Source organism: Pungitius pungitius, chromosome 17, assembly GCF_949316345.1.
Source record: "Pungitius pungitius chromosome 17, fPunPun2.1, whole genome shotgun sequence".
NCBI classification, from domain to species: domain Eukaryota; kingdom Metazoa; phylum Chordata; class Actinopteri; order Perciformes; family Gasterosteidae; genus Pungitius; species Pungitius pungitius.
In genome coordinates this window covers 2313513-2332530 of record NC_084916.1, presented here as the reverse complement: position 1 = coordinate 2332530, position 19018 = coordinate 2313513, and the positions used below count along the sequence as shown (strand labels likewise).

General features: G+C 43.7%; 1 protein-coding gene across 3 annotated transcripts; it reads left to right on the top strand.

Moving 5' to 3' along the window:
• Nucleotides 1–708: 708 nt before the first annotated feature.
• Nucleotides 709–18776, top strand: ago3b (argonaute RISC catalytic component 3b). Of its 3 annotated transcripts, none has more exons than XM_037474122.2 (20): nt 709–882; nt 1092–1382; nt 3217–3400; nt 3550–3670; nt 3848–4056; nt 4515–4651; nt 5001–5135; nt 5847–5934; nt 6035–6182; nt 8607–8726; nt 8819–8962; nt 9454–9587; nt 9839–10023; nt 10106–10265; nt 10461–10551; nt 11687–11881; nt 12742–12876; nt 13105–13206; nt 14342–14541; nt 14798–18776. In XM_037474122.2, the coding sequence occupies exons 2-20, from the start codon at nt 1364–1366 to the stop codon at nt 14904–14906; spliced, it is 2616 nt and encodes an 871-aa protein (XP_037330019.1). In that variant the 5' UTR covers nt 709–882; nt 1092–1363; the 3' UTR covers nt 14907–18776. The 3 variants fall into 3 exon arrangements, with proteins under 3 accessions (XP_037330019.1, XP_037330017.1, XP_037330018.1); XM_037474120.2 differs by having other exon boundaries at nt 9421–9587; XM_037474121.2 differs by having other exon boundaries at nt 709–901; nt 9421–9587.
• The last annotated feature ends 242 nt before the right edge of the window (nt 18777–19018 follow it).

The following is a 19018-nucleotide window of genomic DNA, read 5'->3' as shown; positions in this document are numbered from 1 at the left end:
AATACCTACACGTATCAGCTCTTGTTGTGTCAAAATAATCTTCCTGAAGGGTGACACTTCTGATATAGTCTGTGTGGTCCACGGTTAATTTATTCCAAACAGCCACAGTTGATAAGAATCAGGTTCATTCATTGGTTTCCATAGAAAAAAATGTTGACCGACTTATGGATGCTTGGGGTAGTAGTACAAAAAATACAATTTAAAAATGTATAAAAGGTAAGTTAAAAATGTAAATGGCATTGTATCAAAAACATGTTTTTTGAGAAATACCTGAAATATGAAATGATAACAATTTTTCATTACGAAGATGTTTCAAGAAAACTTTACCGGGTCATTTTTCACCCACTTATCCATATAAGGGTTAAGTATAAGTCCAATTATATTCAATTAGGTGAATACTAATTTAATTAGACACAGTTACTCTAATTAGTTTTAGTTTAACTTACATATTTCCCAATATTTTTTGTGTTGGCAGTAGCCTGAAACCTTTTTTGAGATTCTGAGAATGTTGCTGCTAAACGAGTGCTTCACTGTAATCTATGTGAGAAACGTTTCCGGTGGAAAATGTCTCATAGATCCTTCCACCACTAATGGTTTGTATTGAACAATAAAAAAATGGACACGAAAACATCTGTTTTGCAACAACTGTCACAATTTGTTATTTAGGCTTTTATTTTGAAACAGTTCTACGGAAGTTGTGACGTTATATTGTGTCGAGGTTAACGTTAGCGAGTGTGAGGGCGGTGGAAGTGCAGACTTTACACCGGGTTTCGCCGACACCGAGGAAAACGCCGGGGGATAGTGAAGCTACGGTGACCAGAGCCCTCGTATCTTTTTCATAAAGAGAAACACCGGACTGTGACGTTGAGCAGACGGGACGAGGTATTCCACCACTGACCGAGTAGGCACACATATCCATATTGTGTGTCGAGTCGCTAGCGAATTGCTAGTTGTCGTCGGCTAACTGTTAAAGCTAACTATTGCCGTTAGCTTACCCGCCGCTAACGACTCTCACTTCAATTCTACCGACTCCACGTCTAAACTGTCACAAAACATTTCCCACCCTGAACATCATGTTGGTTTTCCCTCAGCGATAACAGGAAGAACTTCAACGGACGGAAGTGAGGACATTTTGTGCAACTTTGAGCTGTCAGCTGTGCCGAGGCTTTTCGGGGGAGAAGACTTCACAGCCGAGGGGACCCCGAAGCGGCCCGGTTCCACATCAGCGACCGAAGCCGGGGGGAGCGGAGGGGCCGCGTAGCCGAGGAGCGGCGCGTCGGACAGCGGATCGGTAGCCGAGTGTTGACCTGCGCGTAGAGAAGTAATCACCGGGGGCCGGGTCATCCGGACAGAGACCTCATGAATGGAAATCGGAACAACAGGTGGGAACCCCCGACTAACCGCCATGCTTAATTTGGTGTTCAGGTGCTGCACTCGAGTTATTTGCAGACAGTGCGGGACGCGAGACACGAGTTCGACTGGACCCCTCGACACCGTGTTTGCGATCCAGGTCGCTGAGTTCACACAGGTTGCCAGGCCATCGCGGACGCTTGTCGAAAAGCAGCTCGCATGGAATACTAATTATATCCAAAATCCCCTTCTCTAGCAGTAATAACAAACTGGGTTTGAGTGAAGTTGCGGGGGGGGGGGGGGTTAAACGGTCATTTTTTTGCCACTCGCTGTGCGTGCACATGTGTGTTATTCCCCAAACCAGTCCCACGGGGTTTTTCTTATTGTCTACGTAATTCTTTGCCAGGTGTCAGAGGCAGGTGGTGATCCTGTCATGTGTGCGTGATGCCTGAAAGAGACACACACAACCACTTTTGGAGGTGTGTGTGTGTGTGTGTGTATGTCTGTTTGAAGAGAAGCCTTTCACACCTGCTGGTGCCAACCCTGGTCATTAGACATTGTTCAGTTAACCGCCGCCTGTGTTAATTACAAAGCCATTGAACACAATTTGTGAGTCACAGCTTGTTTATTATTTATGTTTTTGGATTCCGTGCTAGACTGAGAGGAGGGAATACGCTAGTTCACTGAAACTGACCCATTCATTCTACTCCCATTTTTTTTCTTCTACAGAATGAGCAAAAAGGGAGACTTTTTAGGGAGGACCTTTGGAAATGAGGGTCAAAACTGGTGACAAACAGCAATAAGTATATGCAACTGAGAAGCTGGTAGCTGAAAATGTTTTATTGTTTTTGATTGTGAGTAGATTTAGTGACGTTTTGCATTTTTACACAGCAAATACACTAAAATAGAGACATAATTTCATATAAACAAGACGACACACAAACTGTTTGGTCTTCAGTAGACTTGGAGAAGCTGCAGCAACACAGGAGCATTGCCGTGGTAACGGCATAGGGGAGGAGGAAGCATGGGACGCATCTGCAGGAAGAGCAGTTTTTTACTGAATGACGCCTGGTTACGGCAGGTTCAGGCTCTGCCCTCGACCCCCGACAGCAGCGCTAACAGTTTTTTATATTTTCAGCCCCCAGCAACCCGCTCACACTTATTTCATTACAAACAAACCGCACCTCTTGATATCTCACCAGCCAGAGGTCTGTGCAGACTTATTGTCATGTAGGTCATTGTATTCATTTGTATTCTGATTCTCTGACTCACATTTCCGGAAATTTTGAGGTTGTGTGATTTTCACTAAGTACTTTCCAGTTTGGCATTTCTGAAAATTGGAGTCAGATTGGCGTGGTGTGTCACCCGCCCACCTTCCGTCTGGCAAAGGCCACGTCAGTCAGGAGACCGCTAAGATGGTCTTTATTTAAAATGTCACCTAACTCTAACCTTTTTCTATAAAAATAAGTGATTCTTTTTTTGTCAGTTTGATATGGAGCAACATTCAACATATGTGACCATCTTATGTGCCAGCAACCGCTGTCTGCTCCTTCCAGCTTAACATTGACCACTTCCTTCCTCTCGCAGCTCCTTTCAAAGCGTAGCATACGTTCATATTCACCAATCTGGGTTCTGTTGTAGACGTTGAATGTTGGGACACAGATGGTGCAGAATAAATGGCCATCTTCGATAAGGTGGCTGTGGAAATTGTGTCAGTGAACCGTTTCCTTACTACGTCCGACAGATGCAGAGCCAAGTTAGCGCTCATCTTTAGTCCGACCACTTTACTTTGGCAATATCAAAATTGTCATATAGGCACATTCAAATTATAATGCTTGCTTACTTCAGTTTTTTTTGTTGTTGTAGGAGACGTTGGAGCAGCCGTTGAGCCCCAAGTCCTTTTCTCGTTGCCAAGGCGACCTGGATATGGCACCCTTGGGAAGCCCATCAAACTATTGGCCAACTGCTTCCAGGTGGAAATACCCAAAATCGATGTCTATCTGTATGAGGTGGATATCAAGCCTGATAAATGTCCACGCCGGGTTAACAGGTAACAGAACAGAGCTAATATATCTTTTTTACTTTCTTTATACTTATTGTATAGATATTTACTATATAAATTCCTAAAACGTCTGAGTTATCAAATCCTGGAGTCATGATGCGTGTTGATTGTGGTGAAATGTTTCTTTTTTCTCTCAGAGAGGTGGTGGACTCCATGGTTCAGCATTTTAAGGTGACCATCTTTGGCGACTGTCTGCCAGTTTACGATGGAAAGAGAAGCCTCTACACGGCCAGCCCCATTCCTGTGGCCACTGGTGGGGTAAGACATGACATCAACGTTTGTACAATGGTGTTTTGTGTTGTCCAGGCCAACAATAAACTACAGTTCTTCTTATTCCTAATGGGACATCCTGAAAATAGGCTGATATGAGTCTTTTTTTTTTTTTTTTTTTTTTTTAATCATTATTCTCAAAACTGTTTTTTTTCCCGTCTTCAGGTTGATCTGGATGTCACCCTACCAGGGGACGGGGGGAAGGACCGCCCATTCAAAGTCACCATCAGGTTTGTGTCGTTAGTCAGCTGGCACATGCTGCACGAAGTCTTGACTGGGCGCGCCGTGGCTGAGCCGGTGGACCTGGAAAAACCCATCAGCACCAACCCTGTACATGCCGTGGACGTCGTCCTTCGACACCTGCCCTCCATGAAGTGAGTTGCTCCCTTGACCAAGGATCGTTTGTAGGTTCCTTTTGTTTGGAATATTTCCAAAGACTAGTATAGAAACTGCTCAAATCATTATTATTAATTATTAAAAATATTTGAAATTGATGGCCATATGCTCCTGATACCTTTACCATAATTAAGTAGTTTAGCATTACCATTTTTAAGTATGAATAAAAGAACAAAGAAAATAGTTTGATATATAAATTGCTGGATATATTTATTTAATGCTAGGTGGCCCAAATGGGATTTAAACACAATAAGGACGAACTTATCAAAGGCACTTTTTGTATATACTCTAAGTTTTCATTTAGTAAATCCATTAATTAATCAGACTTGTGTTAAGCTTCACTCAGTGAAACGGGGAGTGTAACTCAAATCTCGTGTGGAGTTTTATCCTTGACTAACCTTTTTATCACCGCTGTGACCCTGTCCCTCCTCATCAGGTACACACCTGTTGGACGGTCCTTCTTCTCCTCTCCAGAGGGATACGATCACCCGCTCGGTGGAGGAAGAGAGGTTTGGTTTGGATTCCATCAGTCAGTGCGGCCAGCTATGTGGAAAATGATGCTCAACATCGATGGTGGGTTTGCCCTGTGAATATGAAGCCACAGCAGCTGGTAAGCTAAGCTTAGCACAAAAATGGTAAAAAGGTTGAAAACGGTTGGTCTGGTTTGGTCCAAAGGAAACTATTAAAAAGAAATGGTTCATGTGCTGGACTATTATACTAGTCTTCTGAGAAATAGGCCAGCACATAAAGCAGCTTAAAATCCAAATCTCTCATTTTTATTAGTAAGCTTTACATTTGTTTTGACAGAGCCAGGCTAGCTTTTTCCAGTTGTTATGCTCAGCTAACTGTATGTTAGGTCTACACCAAAACCAACTATTGCTGTGGTGTCTTGACAGTTTGATCTCCTAATATACCTTTTCAGTGTCAGCCACAGCATTTTATAAAGCCCAGCCAGTCATCCAGTTCATGTGTGAGGTCCTGGACATTCACAACATTGACGAGCAGCCTCGCCCCCTCACCGACTCCCACAGAGTTAAATTCACCAAAGAGATCAAAGGTATGTCGCCAAGGTGGGCAGCTTGTGTTGCCTTGCCCTGTACAGAAAGATATGTGAATGCTATATGTCTGGAATACCTGCGGGGGATCTTTTATACTGTAACTTTACATATGCAATCAGCCCTCACTCGTGATGGATTCGTTGGTTTAAAGTGGTTGACTGCATGGCTATAACATTTTTTAAGTGTGATTGGTTGATCCAAAATACAAAATGATGCACTTTTACTGATAATGGGCATAAAATGGACAGTAGGTCCATTGCTAGAATTAAGTTTCTATTCCAACGTGGTGGATAATGAATATTATTTTGTCATTTTGAAATTTGAGGCAAGATGCGTACGTCAAAAGTAGCCCACAAGGCTATGTGTGTAGTAACATATTCACACACTCATATTAAATAGATTGATCATGTTGGCTTATTATAGAACTAACTATATTTTGTATAGTTTTGTACAGCAAGTTTTATCACCAGGATCTGGTCTTTACTGTAAGGAGAACCTCTTTGGAAATTGTCATCATTCTCTTTATTTCTTCAACTCGTGATAATAGGACTGTTATGACTACAGCCCCAGTAGGATTACTTGGACTGTTTTGGTAGTTTCTTACAGGGGGCGCAGATGAGAGCTGAATCATGGCAAAGCAGGCATTCAAGTATGTTCATGTGGTCCACTCTCCTGCTGTCACTGACTTGTTGTTACCACCATCTTCTCAGGTCTTAAAGTGGAAGTGACACACTGTGGAACCATGCGTAGGAAGTACAGAGTCTGCAATGTGACACGACGCCCTGCCAGCCTCCAAACGTACGTTTCCACATCGCACCCTCGTAGCTGTTAACTCCACTACCAAAGCTGTCATTGGTTCGCATTAACAGGAGATTCTGTGTTTCCTACAAATCCACAGATTTCCACTCCAGCTTGAGAGCGGCCAGACGGTTGAGCGTACAGTGGCGCAGTACTTCAGAGAGAAATACAGCTTGCAGCTAAAGTACCCACACCTGCCTTGTCTGCAGGTGGGCCAGGAACAGAAGCACACCTATCTGCCCCTGGAGGTAAGGACTGCCAAATGCTGCTAAAAGGTTTTGCTGTGAAATGTGTTCACATTCTCGTTATGGGCGCACAGGCTTTGGGGAGTGGGGGACGCGCAGAAGTGCGCTCTCTGACACTGCATATCTGTGTCAATAGTAAATGAAGGCGGATCCAAACTTTTTACATTGATTGCACTGGTTTCGCCTCATTTAGGTGCACTCAACATTCATCAGTGTGCCTTTGACTGTATGAAGAACTCACCATGTAATACGCTGCCTGCAAATGTGCTAACTGTATTACTCGTTGGCCCGCACCGGGTTTAAGTGCAATCCGCATGTGATTATAATACGTGTATGAGAGTAGAATCGAGTGTACTTAGCGAGGAGCCTTGGGTGGTAATACATTGCACCAGGGTATCTAGACATCCACTGTATCACTTTCTGAGCAGAGAGACGCTCCCCTTCCCATGAGGCTGTGTAGATAGGGTGAACTGCATGAGCCGCCAGAGCCTTGTTTCTATTTATAACAGAGCAGCCGAGCTGAGAGAGGGGTGGTGATTACAGGGCATGTTTTTGGGGTATTTGGGTCCTCTCCTAGCTACGTGATTTTATTCAATTGCCAGTCTGCCGCCACCCTGCATATTATCTCAGTTCAACACATTGATGTGACGCTGTGTATAACAGCGCAAGTGTGTGGTCGAGGGAGAATTATCCAGACATTGGTCAATATGAGATTAGAAGTGAGGTGTGTGTGTGCGCACTTCCAAAAGCTTGGCCATATTCCCCTGTCTTGCTTGCCACCTGGGCCCGGTTTTTCAAAAGTAATCCATTAGGATTTTGGATAACGGATTGGATCAAATCTTGAAAATGGGTTTTTCAAAAGAAAAAACGGATTACATAATCTGATTTGATCACGTAATCCAATCTTGGTTTTGATTTGGATCAAACCTTTTGGTTTGGGTTTTTCAGAACTTTTTTGTAGGATTTGGATCACTTTGATCCAAAAAATCTGGATTAAACTGATCCCATCAAAAGGGTGGATTCGGCATGGATTTCATGCCCAAAACTTTAAAAATGTCAAATAATACTATATTTGGATCATGCAGTATCTTACAAGATATCCTATTTATTCATAAGGTTTTAGTTTTATTTGTTCATATGTCAGGCTACAGTGATTAGGTAGGCTTTAACATATTCAGCCTTTCAGTATAGGCCTACAGCAAAGTAGAAAGAGTTTGGCCTCATAAAATAATCCCCCAAACACCTGTCAAAATTGACCAAAAACAATACATTTTATTCTGTTACTAATTGAGATATATATATTTCATCACAATCAAAAATATTTTTGTTTTTAGAATATTTATTAGTTATGCATGCAATGATTACAGAATAACCAAAAAATGCAAAGAAATGGAAATCATTGATTTTTGAAATCCAAAACAAATCCGAATCAGAAATAGTGTCTAACTATTGCGTCCCTTGTTGCACGTCCTGTTTGCTCGTTCTGGCAGAATGCAGGAGGTTGGTTAGGGTCTCCGGTGCGTCATTGTCAGCACAGAGAGGGACATTGCGCTTAGTAGCGATGTTGTGCAGGACAATACAGGCAAGGGTTATGTTGCATGCTTTCTGTGGTTCCACTCTCAGGTAGTTAAGGCATGCAAAGCGCCTCCTAAGAACTCCATTTTAACGCTCAATTGCACATCTTGCCCTGCAATGAGCAGTGTTGAAGCGTCCCTGCGCTGATGTATTTGCTGTTAGAAAAGGAGTCATCAGCCATGGTAGGTTTTTTTTAAATGTGTGTGTTTTCATTTCAAATAAAAATAAACTTATATTGACCCCACACTGGCTATTCTACTTGTTGCTCTTTACATATCTATAGTTCTACCTTGTGATTTCCTATCCTGTTTAAGCACTGGTTATCCAGATTTGGTGATCCTGAAAAGTTCCTATCTGGATCAGATTGATCCAATCCGATGTTGCTTGGAAAAACTGGCCCAAAAGTAAGCTGGATCACGTGATCTCGGATCACAAAAAAAAGGATTACAAAATCTGGATCAATTTTATCCGGATTAAACCTTTTGAAAAACCGGGCCCAGCTGATTAAACTGAAAGTCAACCTATGCCCAGGTTCACTTAAGGTGGGGGGGGTCTTTTAAAGTGGACCGTATTCTAACTGGGACAAATGGCGGGCGGTCTGGGTTCGTCCTCTCTGTGTCTTGGACCTATATAAGGAAGCCCAAGTGTTTTGTTGACTTAATTAACTAGGTTGTCTTCATAACCGGTATGCTTTAAGGCGTTAATGACACAAACACACTTGACCTGATAAATGTCCAACCAACGAAAACATTTCAATGCGCTCTATAGATTTTTGGTCACATTTGCATCTACAATGCCCAGTCTGGATTGCAATATTAATCAACCTTTTTTTTTTTTTTTTTTTACATTTAGGTGTGCAACATTGTTCCTGGACAGCGCTGTATTAAAAAACTAACTGACAACCAGACATCGACCATGATCAAAGCAACAGCCCGCTCCGCCCCAGACAGACAGGAGGAGATCAGCAGACTGGTGAGTAGATGAGTTAGAATGACACAAAGCTTGCTTTCTTTAGATATATTCTTTGGTTATTATAATGTATAACATTAATTGTCTCCATTCAGGTGAGAAGTGCAAATTACGAGGCCGACCCGTTCGTCCAGGAGTTTCAGTTCCGCGTGCGAGACGAGATGGCTCAGGTGACGGGCCGCGTCCTGCCGGCCCCCATGCTGCAATATGGTGGCAGAGTGAGCTCTGAGCCATTTATGGTACCTTCCCTTTAAATCCTCCTTCATGTGTGTGCAGACTTTAGTCAGACTAAAGAGTTTTCTCCCAGTTTGAAGTTCTATTCAATCCTGATTCTAGACTATTTGTGATTTTGTATTTCAGTGCGGAAAGTATATCAGAAAAATATATAAAAAGCCCCACTTTCTGTGTGCAAACCCTTATTATAAATCTGTAGGTTAAGGTTTGGCGCTTTCAATGTCCTGTAATCCCCAATTATCTCTAAGCGCATCAGATGCGTCCATTTTTCTTTTTGTGACTTCTATAAAAAATAATGCGTGACATTCAAATTTGTCTCTAATCCCACGCTCATCAGAACAATCAATGTGAGCCTGTTAATTACACAGTTGCCTTTGATCTTGATCCGACTGGCTGCCTGAATCCTTTGAATCCATACATTGTCTGTTTGCTTTTGTACCGTTTGTGTCCATGTTACTGTCAGTCCCAGCAGATCAACCCTGCACTGTCGTTGCAGAACCGCACGGTGGCCACACCCAGCCACGGCGTGTGGGACATGAGGGGGAAGCAGTTTCACACCGGAGTGGAGATCAAGATGTGGGCCATTGCCTGCTTTGCCACCCAGAGGCAGTGCAGAGAAGAGATCCTTAAGTGAGTTCACAGAAATCACTCCGATTGCTCGGGTTAGATTTGTTGAAGTGTTGAGTATCAACAGATTTAATGTAATAATATATGTATATTAAGATTTTGAGTACTTTTTAAACATTTTCTTTACTTACAGAATGTTTTTTACAGTAAAAGCAATAAACATTTGGTTACTATACTTACAATACTCAACTGGTAGTGATATTAAAAACACATTTTCCTGTCAGGTCATTTTTTTTATTTTTATTTGTGCTCAGGAGCTTCACTGACCAGCTGCGTAAAATCTCAAAGGATGCTGGGATGCCAATCCAAGGCCAGCCATGTTTCTGTAAATATGCCCAGGGAGCGGACAGCGTGGAGCCCATGTTCAGACACCTGAAGAACACCTACGCGGGGCTGCAGCTCATCATCGTCATCCTGCCAGGGAAAACGCCCGTCTACGGTACAATCAATAACCGTTTTAATACCTACCATCCAGTGTCAGTTGCAGAGTTAAGTGAACATCCCCTTTCTTTTACCCACAGCTGAGGTGAAGCGGGTGGGCGACACCCTCCTTGGCATGGCAACCCAGTGTGTGCAGGTGAAGAACGTAGTGAAGACGTCCCCTCAGACCCTCTCCAACCTTTGCCTCAAGATCAACGTCAAGCTGGGAGGAATCAACAACATCTTGGTTCCACACCAACGGTAAAAATGAACACCACAATAGAGATAATTGGAGAGCTTCTGGGGTTTTGGGATATTTTTGCTTCACGCAGTCACTTTGACATTTATCTTTCTCTTTGCTCACTGCCGTTCTGTTGGCCCTTAAAATAGGACTAGGTTGTTGCAACGTGACCGATTGATGGTAAGATCATTTTGTGCCTCTTTTCATCCATCCAGGCCCTCTGTGTTCCAGCAGCCTGTCATCTTCCTCGGGGCGGATGTCACTCATCCTCCAGCAGGAGACGGGAAAAAGCCATCTATTGCAGCGGTGAGACGTCACTTCAAATCCTCATATCAGCGTGTGTCTACTGCTAAATTATAATACGAGTAGATGAAATCCAGTGTTGAGAGTGAGTCACGGGGTGTGCATTATTGTGTGCATATGTACAGCTGTTCACATCGAGAGCTGCGTATCACTGCGCACTCAGTAACCGGTTAGATTTTGCACGACCGTTAGTTGACATTTCAGTTTTTAGCTGGGTGGCGATCACTAAAAAAAGACAGTAAACAACACAAATGATGGTTTCGGGCAATGCGAGCTTTCGCAACCGGAGAATTAAGGTGAACGTCATGAGCGATGTAAATGAATGACCCTAAGCTGTTTGCATGCATGTACTATTTTTCTCTAGACAACTAAAATGCAATTCACAACGTTTGGTGGCTACAACTATTTTGTGCTGAAAGGCAGCTATTTACTAACCATTTACAGTTTCGCTGGTAACCGCATAACCGCTGCACGTCGGGCCTAACGACAACCCCAAACTGTTAGATTATTGGACAATAAAGTACTGCCTCAAGGCTTAAATATGCTCTTTCTCTCCCTTAAATGACTTGTTCATTGGTAATTTGGCACCATCAGTGCCATTGTCATTGCAGTACAAAGCTACGTGCCTTTTTCCTTGATGATATATGGTATAAAACACTGCACAGAACAGTGTTCCCTGTGTATGTTTAGTAGCTTATGGCTAGGCAGACCAAAAAAACTCCACCGTGCTACCGTTTAGTTGATGAAATTCTAAAAATGGAACTATTCTTGTACGGTACTGTAGTTAAACTCATCATGAAGACGTCTACCTGCTAATGCAATTCTGTGTAGATGTCAACCTAGGAGAGCTAGATAATGTTATCATTTAGTGTTATTATGGTGCGTTCAAGCTCCATTCTATAGATCATAGTATAAGATATAATATAACATTATCACGGTATGTAATCTTGTAGAATGAAGCTTTTGGTGAGAAGCCTATAGGTGTATAGATGTAGTTTTTAATTTTAAAATAGAGCCTTATGAGTTGTTTAACTTTAATACTAGTTTAAGTTTTTTTTTTTTTTGTATGGAGAAACGTGACTAGCAATAGTCCTGCATGAAATTTAAGTTTCTGACCAATGATTCTGTGTCTATACAGGTGGTGGGCAGCATGGACGCCCACCCCAGCAGGTACTGCGCCACGGTGCGGGTCCAGAGACCAAGACAGGAGGTCATCCAGGACCTGGCCTCCATGGTGCGAGAGCTCTTGATCCAGTTCTACAAATCGACCCGCTACAAACCAACCAGGATCATCTTCTACAGGGACGGCGTGTCAGAGGGGCAGTTCAGACAGGTGTCACCTCCACTTGCTTTCTTTAGTCTCCCTTTCTGCTGAATTCTTCCACCTTTTATTTTCCTAATATGGAGGGAGCACATGACCTTAATTGGGAACATATTATGGAAACTCCACTTGTTTAGTGCATCTACACATTAATACGGGTATCTGGCTTGCCTACCAACCCCAAAACTCGTGATTTTCATGTTTGTTGTATGCCAGAAACTAAGAAACATGCATGAGTGACTGAGAATGATCTTCACCCCCCCCCCCCCCCACTCTTCTTCTTCCTAACTTGACTAGCCCACAACACTGGAACACCCGCCTCCCCTGATCTCCCCCAATCACTGGCCGCCCCTTGCCTAGAATGTTCATTGACTCCCCATGATTGGCCGGAGTGAGGGGGATGACGGGACACATAGAACGAACACACCCTCCTGAACAGGGTCACTAACAATATTTCCCAAAGCACTTGGAGCTGTTTGCTTTGTTTTTGCAAACCTCTGATACACTTGGAACACCTCGCTAGCAGCATGAAGCACATTGAGCCCTCAAGATGCGCTGTGGTTGTCTGCTCAGAGAGGGGAGGGGGAGGGGCTCATTAGCATTTAAAGGAACAGGCTGTGGAGGGCTTTTTTAGACAGGGTAAAAAGGGTGCTGTTTTAAATGATCCTTGGAGTATTTTGATCAAAGTAAGTTAGACATTTCATTAAGACCCCAAGGAACCATATCAACTTGTGGTAAAATGGGTATCCGATGGGTCCTTCTCCTGACTCGTTGCTGCTTAATAATTAAATATCTACTATAATTTACATGGGCAACAATTTCTCAACAGAAATCCTGTTTAGTTATTGGTTTAACTGTATTTTCCCCTGTAGGTGCTGTACTATGAGCTGCTGGCCATCAGGGAGGCTTGCATCAGTCTAGAGAAGGAATATCAGCCGGGGATTACTTACATCGTTGTGCAGAAACGCCATCACACGCGTCTCTTCTGTGCAGATCGCAACGAGCGGGTGAGTTACAGCAGAGTGGCATGGTCAGTGGTACTCTGAGGGTCTTATGTTATGGCTGTCTGCTTTCTTCATTTGTTTGATGGATTTGGTAAATCGTGTGTCAACGGCCAAAGGAATTAAAAAGGAGAATTCAACATGAATTAAACATTCAGGTCACTGCTCACGCCTGTAAAGGAGATTTTTTTCATGTGTCTGACCTCTCAATCATTTTGTTGAATTACCTGCCAGGTTGGACGAAGTGGAAACATTCCTGCTGGCACCACAGTGGACACAGACATCACCCACCCCTACGAGTTTGACTTTTACCTCTGCAGTCACGCTGGAATCCAGGTAAGCTTTTAAATCTAAGTTCATCAAAGGTGTGTGTGTCATATATACAGATATCAATCTCCCTATATCTATACTCAACGGCCACTTTACCTGCTAGTAAAAGTTTGGACCCCATTTTGCATTAATTTGTGGTGGCATACCTTCAACAAGGTGTTGGAAACATTCCTCACAGATTTTGGTCCATATGGACATGGCAGCATCACGCAGCTGCTGCAGATTTATCGGCTGCACATCTGTGATAGAATCCCAAAGGAGCTCTATTGGATTGAGGTGTGGTGAGTGTGTGGAGGCCATTGAACTCATTGTTGTAGAAACCAGTTTGAGGTGACATGAGCTTTGTGACGAGGAGTATTATCCTGCTGGAAGCGACTATCACAAGGTGGTACACTGTGGTCAGAAACGGATGGACGTGGCCAGTGACAATACTCAGGTAGGCTTTGACATTTAAACAATGCACAGTAAGAACTAAGGGGGCAAAAAGAAAATATCCACCACCCCATTGCACAAGCAGCCTGAACTGTTGATACAAGGCAGGATGGAGCCTTGCTTTCATGTTGTTTACGCCTCATTCTGACCGGACCATCTGAATGATGTAGATGACCAGGCAACATTTTACAATCCTCTATTGTCCCATTTTGGTTTGCCTGTGTGAATTGTAGTCTGTTTCCTGTTGTTAGCTGACAGGAGTGGTATTTAGTGTGGTCCTTTGCTGCCGTAGCCCGTCTTTAAGGTTCCATGTGTTGTGCGTTCAGAGAAGGTATTCTGCATTCCTTGGTTGTAACAAGTGCTTATCTGAGTTACTGTTGCCAGTCTAGCATCTCGAAGCCTCTGACCTCTCATCAACAAGGCATTTCCTTCCACACAACTGCCTCTCACTGGATATTTTCTCTTTTTGGGACCATTGTGTGTAAACCCTAGAGGTGGTTGTGCGTGAATATCCCAGTAGATCAGCAGTTTGTGACCTACTCAGACCAGCTCGTCTGCACAAACAACCACGTTGTGTACAAAGTCACCTAAATCCCCATTTCCCCCCCATTCTGATGCATCTTTACCACGCCTACATGCCTAAATGCATTTTGAGTTGCGGCCATGTGATGTCTTGGGTGAGATTAACTTCCCCCCGCCTCCTCTCCAGGGTACGAGCCGGCCCTCCCACTACCACGTTCTGTGGGACGACAACTGTTTCACCGGCGACGAGTTCCAGCTCCTCACCTACCAGCTGTGCCACACCTACGTGCGCTGCACGCGCTCCGTCTCCATCCCGGCTCCAGCTTACTACGCCCACCTGGTGGCCTTCCGGGCCCGCTACCACCTTGTTGACAAAGAGCATGACAGGTGGGCAAACTCTTTTTAAGTTCTATCGGATTCAATTTGCTGTTATGTGAGATCGCTGAACATGTGTGACAAAGAAATTCAGAATACTTGTATGGCATCATCTGAAAATGCTAATGCTAAATAAATAAGAAATAAGTTCTGAACTGTAGTTGTAAAAAAAAAAAGAAGAAAAAAAAAGGAATGAATCATTTTATGTTTCAGTTTTAAAGAATTCCTACGTATTTCACCCTTACTTCTCCCCCCCCCCCCCTGACAGTGCGGAGGGCAGCCATGTTTCAGGGCAGAGTAACGGCAGGGACCCCTCAGCGCTGGCCAAAGCTGTCCAGATCCACCACGACACACTGACCACCATGTATTTTGCCTGAACGTCCTTCCTCACCCCCACTCGACTTCCCGCCATCTTTCCCAGCCAGTCTGCATTGCGCAGAGTGGCCCCGCCCCAGTGGCGGCGCAGCTCTGGCCATCGCCTGCTGTAAGGATGCCGTGAGCCGGAGAGGAGTTACAGCTACGTTATGCAATCTGAAACCAGCCAATCGTTTTGCATCTCTCCGTCGGCTTCACCTCCTCTGCTCGCCTTTCAATTCTGGCGGCAGCGCAACGTTTTTCCCGCTTTCTTCCCTCCTGGTGTTAAAGGAAAAAGCTGAATTGCGGAAACAAAAACTGAAGATTTTTTTGGTGCACAGGGGAAAGTGGAACTAGTGAAGAGCCTTACGTTGAGCCTCTTACTGATTTACAATGTAGACGGTTTTACATGTTTTGACTTTTCAGCTTGTCTAGATACAATACTGTCTTTGTGGTTTCCCCTCTTTCAAATGTGCGGCTGCCACGGCAACCGAATGCCCCTAAAAACTAAAGCATGATCTTTTTTTTGTTGTTGTTTTTTTTCCCATTTACGGCAGGCGACCTCAGCGGTTCTTCTTCTGTGTCCCTTTAAGCCAGTGGCTCCCCTCATTCATTCAGCCAGACCGTAAGACGCATAGCACTGAATGGAATGACTTTTAATTTCTTTTTTACAACAATGCCACGTAGAGCCATCGATGAAGCATTGTACGTCGCATGAGGCCTTAACGCGAGGCGAGCTGCATGAAGCTGCTGTTGGAATACAATGCCACGGCCTCTCTCTCTCTCTCTCTCTCTCTCTCTCTCTCTCTCTCTTAGTTCTGCTTGTGTTCTACCAGACCCAGGTGTACGTGTTACTCTTCTTTCTGTCTGTGAATCGTCTGACCGAAATCAACACTCAGCAATAGATCCGAGTAGAGCCGTTTATATCCTCTCACGGCCACAAGTCTGAGGACTCTTTGCGGTTTTGGGACGAATAACTAACCAATTTTTTAGTTGTCAAGAAAAAAACCTCCAGAGAGAGAGCGGGTCCAGCGGTGGATTGTTTTTAGCAAGTATTGGTGAGGTAAAACTTTGTTAGAGTGACTTTTGGCAAGTGATGGTGAATTAGGATTCAGGAACGTGGACGTGCCGTATTTGACCTTCTGGGGGACGAGTAGGACGGACGCTGCAGACCATGTTCGGTCCGATAAAACAAAGTGCCTGAGGTGTGCGGCTGGATGGAAAGCTCCTCGTGGTGTGCAGGTGAACCATTTAGTGAAACGCTGCGGTCCGACAGTCCTGCTATAAAGTTGACTCTTATGTTTTAGTTCAGTTTTTTTTAACGTTTCTGGCGATGTCAACAGGAAGTGAACTTTGTAAAGGTGGACGTGACGGCAGGCGTGGACGGTATGGGACTGTTAGTGTACATGGACGCGTGTCCTGACACGATGCCGCTCACTTTATGTTCACACCTCGGTCTTTGTCACCTACTTTTAGCTTTGCTGTGTTTGTCCTCAGAGGAAGTCTGGCTTTCAGTTTAATGTCTTTAACAGTTCACAGTAGGGAAGTAACTAATGATTATTTTCACTGTGGACTCCTCGTTTTGTCTGAATGTCAGAAACGTGCGTTGTTATTTCCCACAGGCTGTGGAGATGTTTCGAAGGTCTTGTTTTGTCTCCCCAATGGTTTGAAACTCGCAAGATAACGTTTACATCACATGACAAAGAAAAACATCAAAGTTCTCACAATTGGGAGGTTTTTTTTGCTTGAAAAAGATGAACTGATCATGGAAATGGACTCCATAAATGTATTTTACCGTCATTATGCAGTCAGGAACTGATTTTCTGCTACATTTGGACACTGGTTGCTAATCAATCCCAAATAATATCACATAAACCTCAAGAAGTCAACATTATGAATTGTATCCATAGTTGTCATGCCTTTAATCAGTACTTTGGTTTTTGGGTGGCCAGCTGTTGAATGTGGTCAGTCGTGGCCTTGCAGTATAGTCATCACTTGGACCAAACCAATGTGCCTGGTCGGGGGGTGGGGGTGGGGGGGGGACTTGGGGGCGAGGCCTTGCAGCATCTAGCTGATCTACTGTGTACGGCTTACTGTGCAAGCCACATGTCACCAGAACCAAACCGAAGCTGCTACAAGGAAAACACGTTAATTTAATATTTCATCAGATACCTATAGGCTATATATTGATACAGAGAGATTAAGAGAATAATGGTATTTTACTGCACTTAAAGAGTTGTTTTTATGGTTGGACAGAGACGGACTTGTTGGAAGTCACATTTTAATTCTAAGGATTCACCCGAGCAGCTCGTCTGCATCTGTTGTCACGTTGGAGCTGTTTCACAATGTCAGACATTACCAGCAATTTTGTTTTACTTGAAGATAATTAGTCGTGGGCATGTGTAACCTTGTTGGCTGGTGTTTTGTACGTCTACATGGAGCCTTATTACCCTGTGACGGCTCATAATAATAGGTAGAGTAAATCCACCTCTGGAGCCGGTGGGCGGGACATCACATGCCTCCTGTCCTCGACAAATAGAAAGCCTTTTTAAGTTTGGATTTAGATATATTTATATGTAGAGGTATTAATGTAATGCACGCACCACTTATTTTTTTCTAACAAAGTCCTGTTTGAACCGGGAGCCGTATGGAGATATAGCGTTCAATAGTTGTGGTGGTCTGTGATTTGATGATGCAATAGGTTTACTCGTTTGACAAGGCGAACGATGGGTGATCGCGGCGTGGCGGAAAGCGCCGGGGGAGCGTTTATCTGGTAGCACGCGGGATCGGATGAACCATCAACCCTTCTCCAGGAGGACGGCCTGCGAAGAACTGCCTCTGCTGTTGGTTTATCATCTCTAAAGCGCATCGATTTCTCAATGCACTTGCTAAGTGAAGTCTTTTATTTTTAGTATTATTCTCGCATATTCATAAAGAGGAGCAGGAGGAGGGTTGAAAGTTCATCTCCGGACTGATTTTATCCGTAAACAGACTGTGCCTTTTCCTGATGGTGCTGAAAAAAACAAAACAACTAAGTAAATCAAAGATCTTAACTTTCAGAGAAAGGCCCACAGGCCTGAGTCTACATTGATGAGTATATATTGATACATGATAATACTGTAAGGCGTGAGTGTGTGCATCTATGTATTTGTGTGTGTGTGTGTGTGTGTGTGTGTGTGTGTGTGTGTGTGTGTGGATACCCCCTACATATGCCAAGAACACAAAATATGCAGAACTGATCAGTGTGGAGCTGACCGGACCAAAAGGCCTGTGGGGATCGGCACTCTCAAGCACAACCCAAAAACATTTCTAACCAATAACATGAAATCCTAGGGGGACCGTCCCGACTCGAGCTGACAAGTAGCTCAGTTTAGACGGGATGTAGCATTTATTTATTTCTATAGAGACATGAAGCCTCCCTTACTGCCTTCACACCAGTCCTTTTGCTCCTTTTGCTTCATTGAGATGTTCATTTTGAATGGACGGCAATAATGACGCAGTCCTTAACGTTTCTGTGCAATCACGTTGTCGCATGTCTCTATCTGACACCCCCCCCCCCCCCCCTTTTAGTTCCTCCTTCGTCTTTACTTTGACATTAGGGGACCTGCGACAGCTCTTCCATTGAGTTGTTACTCCTCGAGTGCCCGGTTCCCCCCAACGACGCGTCTTTAACCTTCTGTGCTTGGCTGCATATCGTACACAAAGAAAACAATGTTTGGGTTTCACAGTATATTCATGTCTTTTGCCTGATTATTAAATGATGTCACTTTTAGAAGTAAAACTGTACTTTTTTTTTTTTGTCTTCACGCTTAATCTGATCCTGGTCCTAAATTGAGCCTTTTTATTTGGTTGTCATATTTAATTTTTTTTTAATAAATACTTAATGTATGTAACACTTGTTTTTTTATTTTCACGCGACATCAGAAGGCATCGTAAAAGAGAAATGGAATGGTTTATGAGCATTGTCATTTCAAAACATCGGAGCACAACCCCAAATCAGAAATACATTTTTCATACATTTTAGTTACTTTGTAAGCTGAGCGCTACAGATAAAGTTGTCCAGATGAGCGTTTCCCATCATTCTACTGGAATTTAAGGCCAACTGCATTCATTATACGTCCTCCAGCCGAAACAA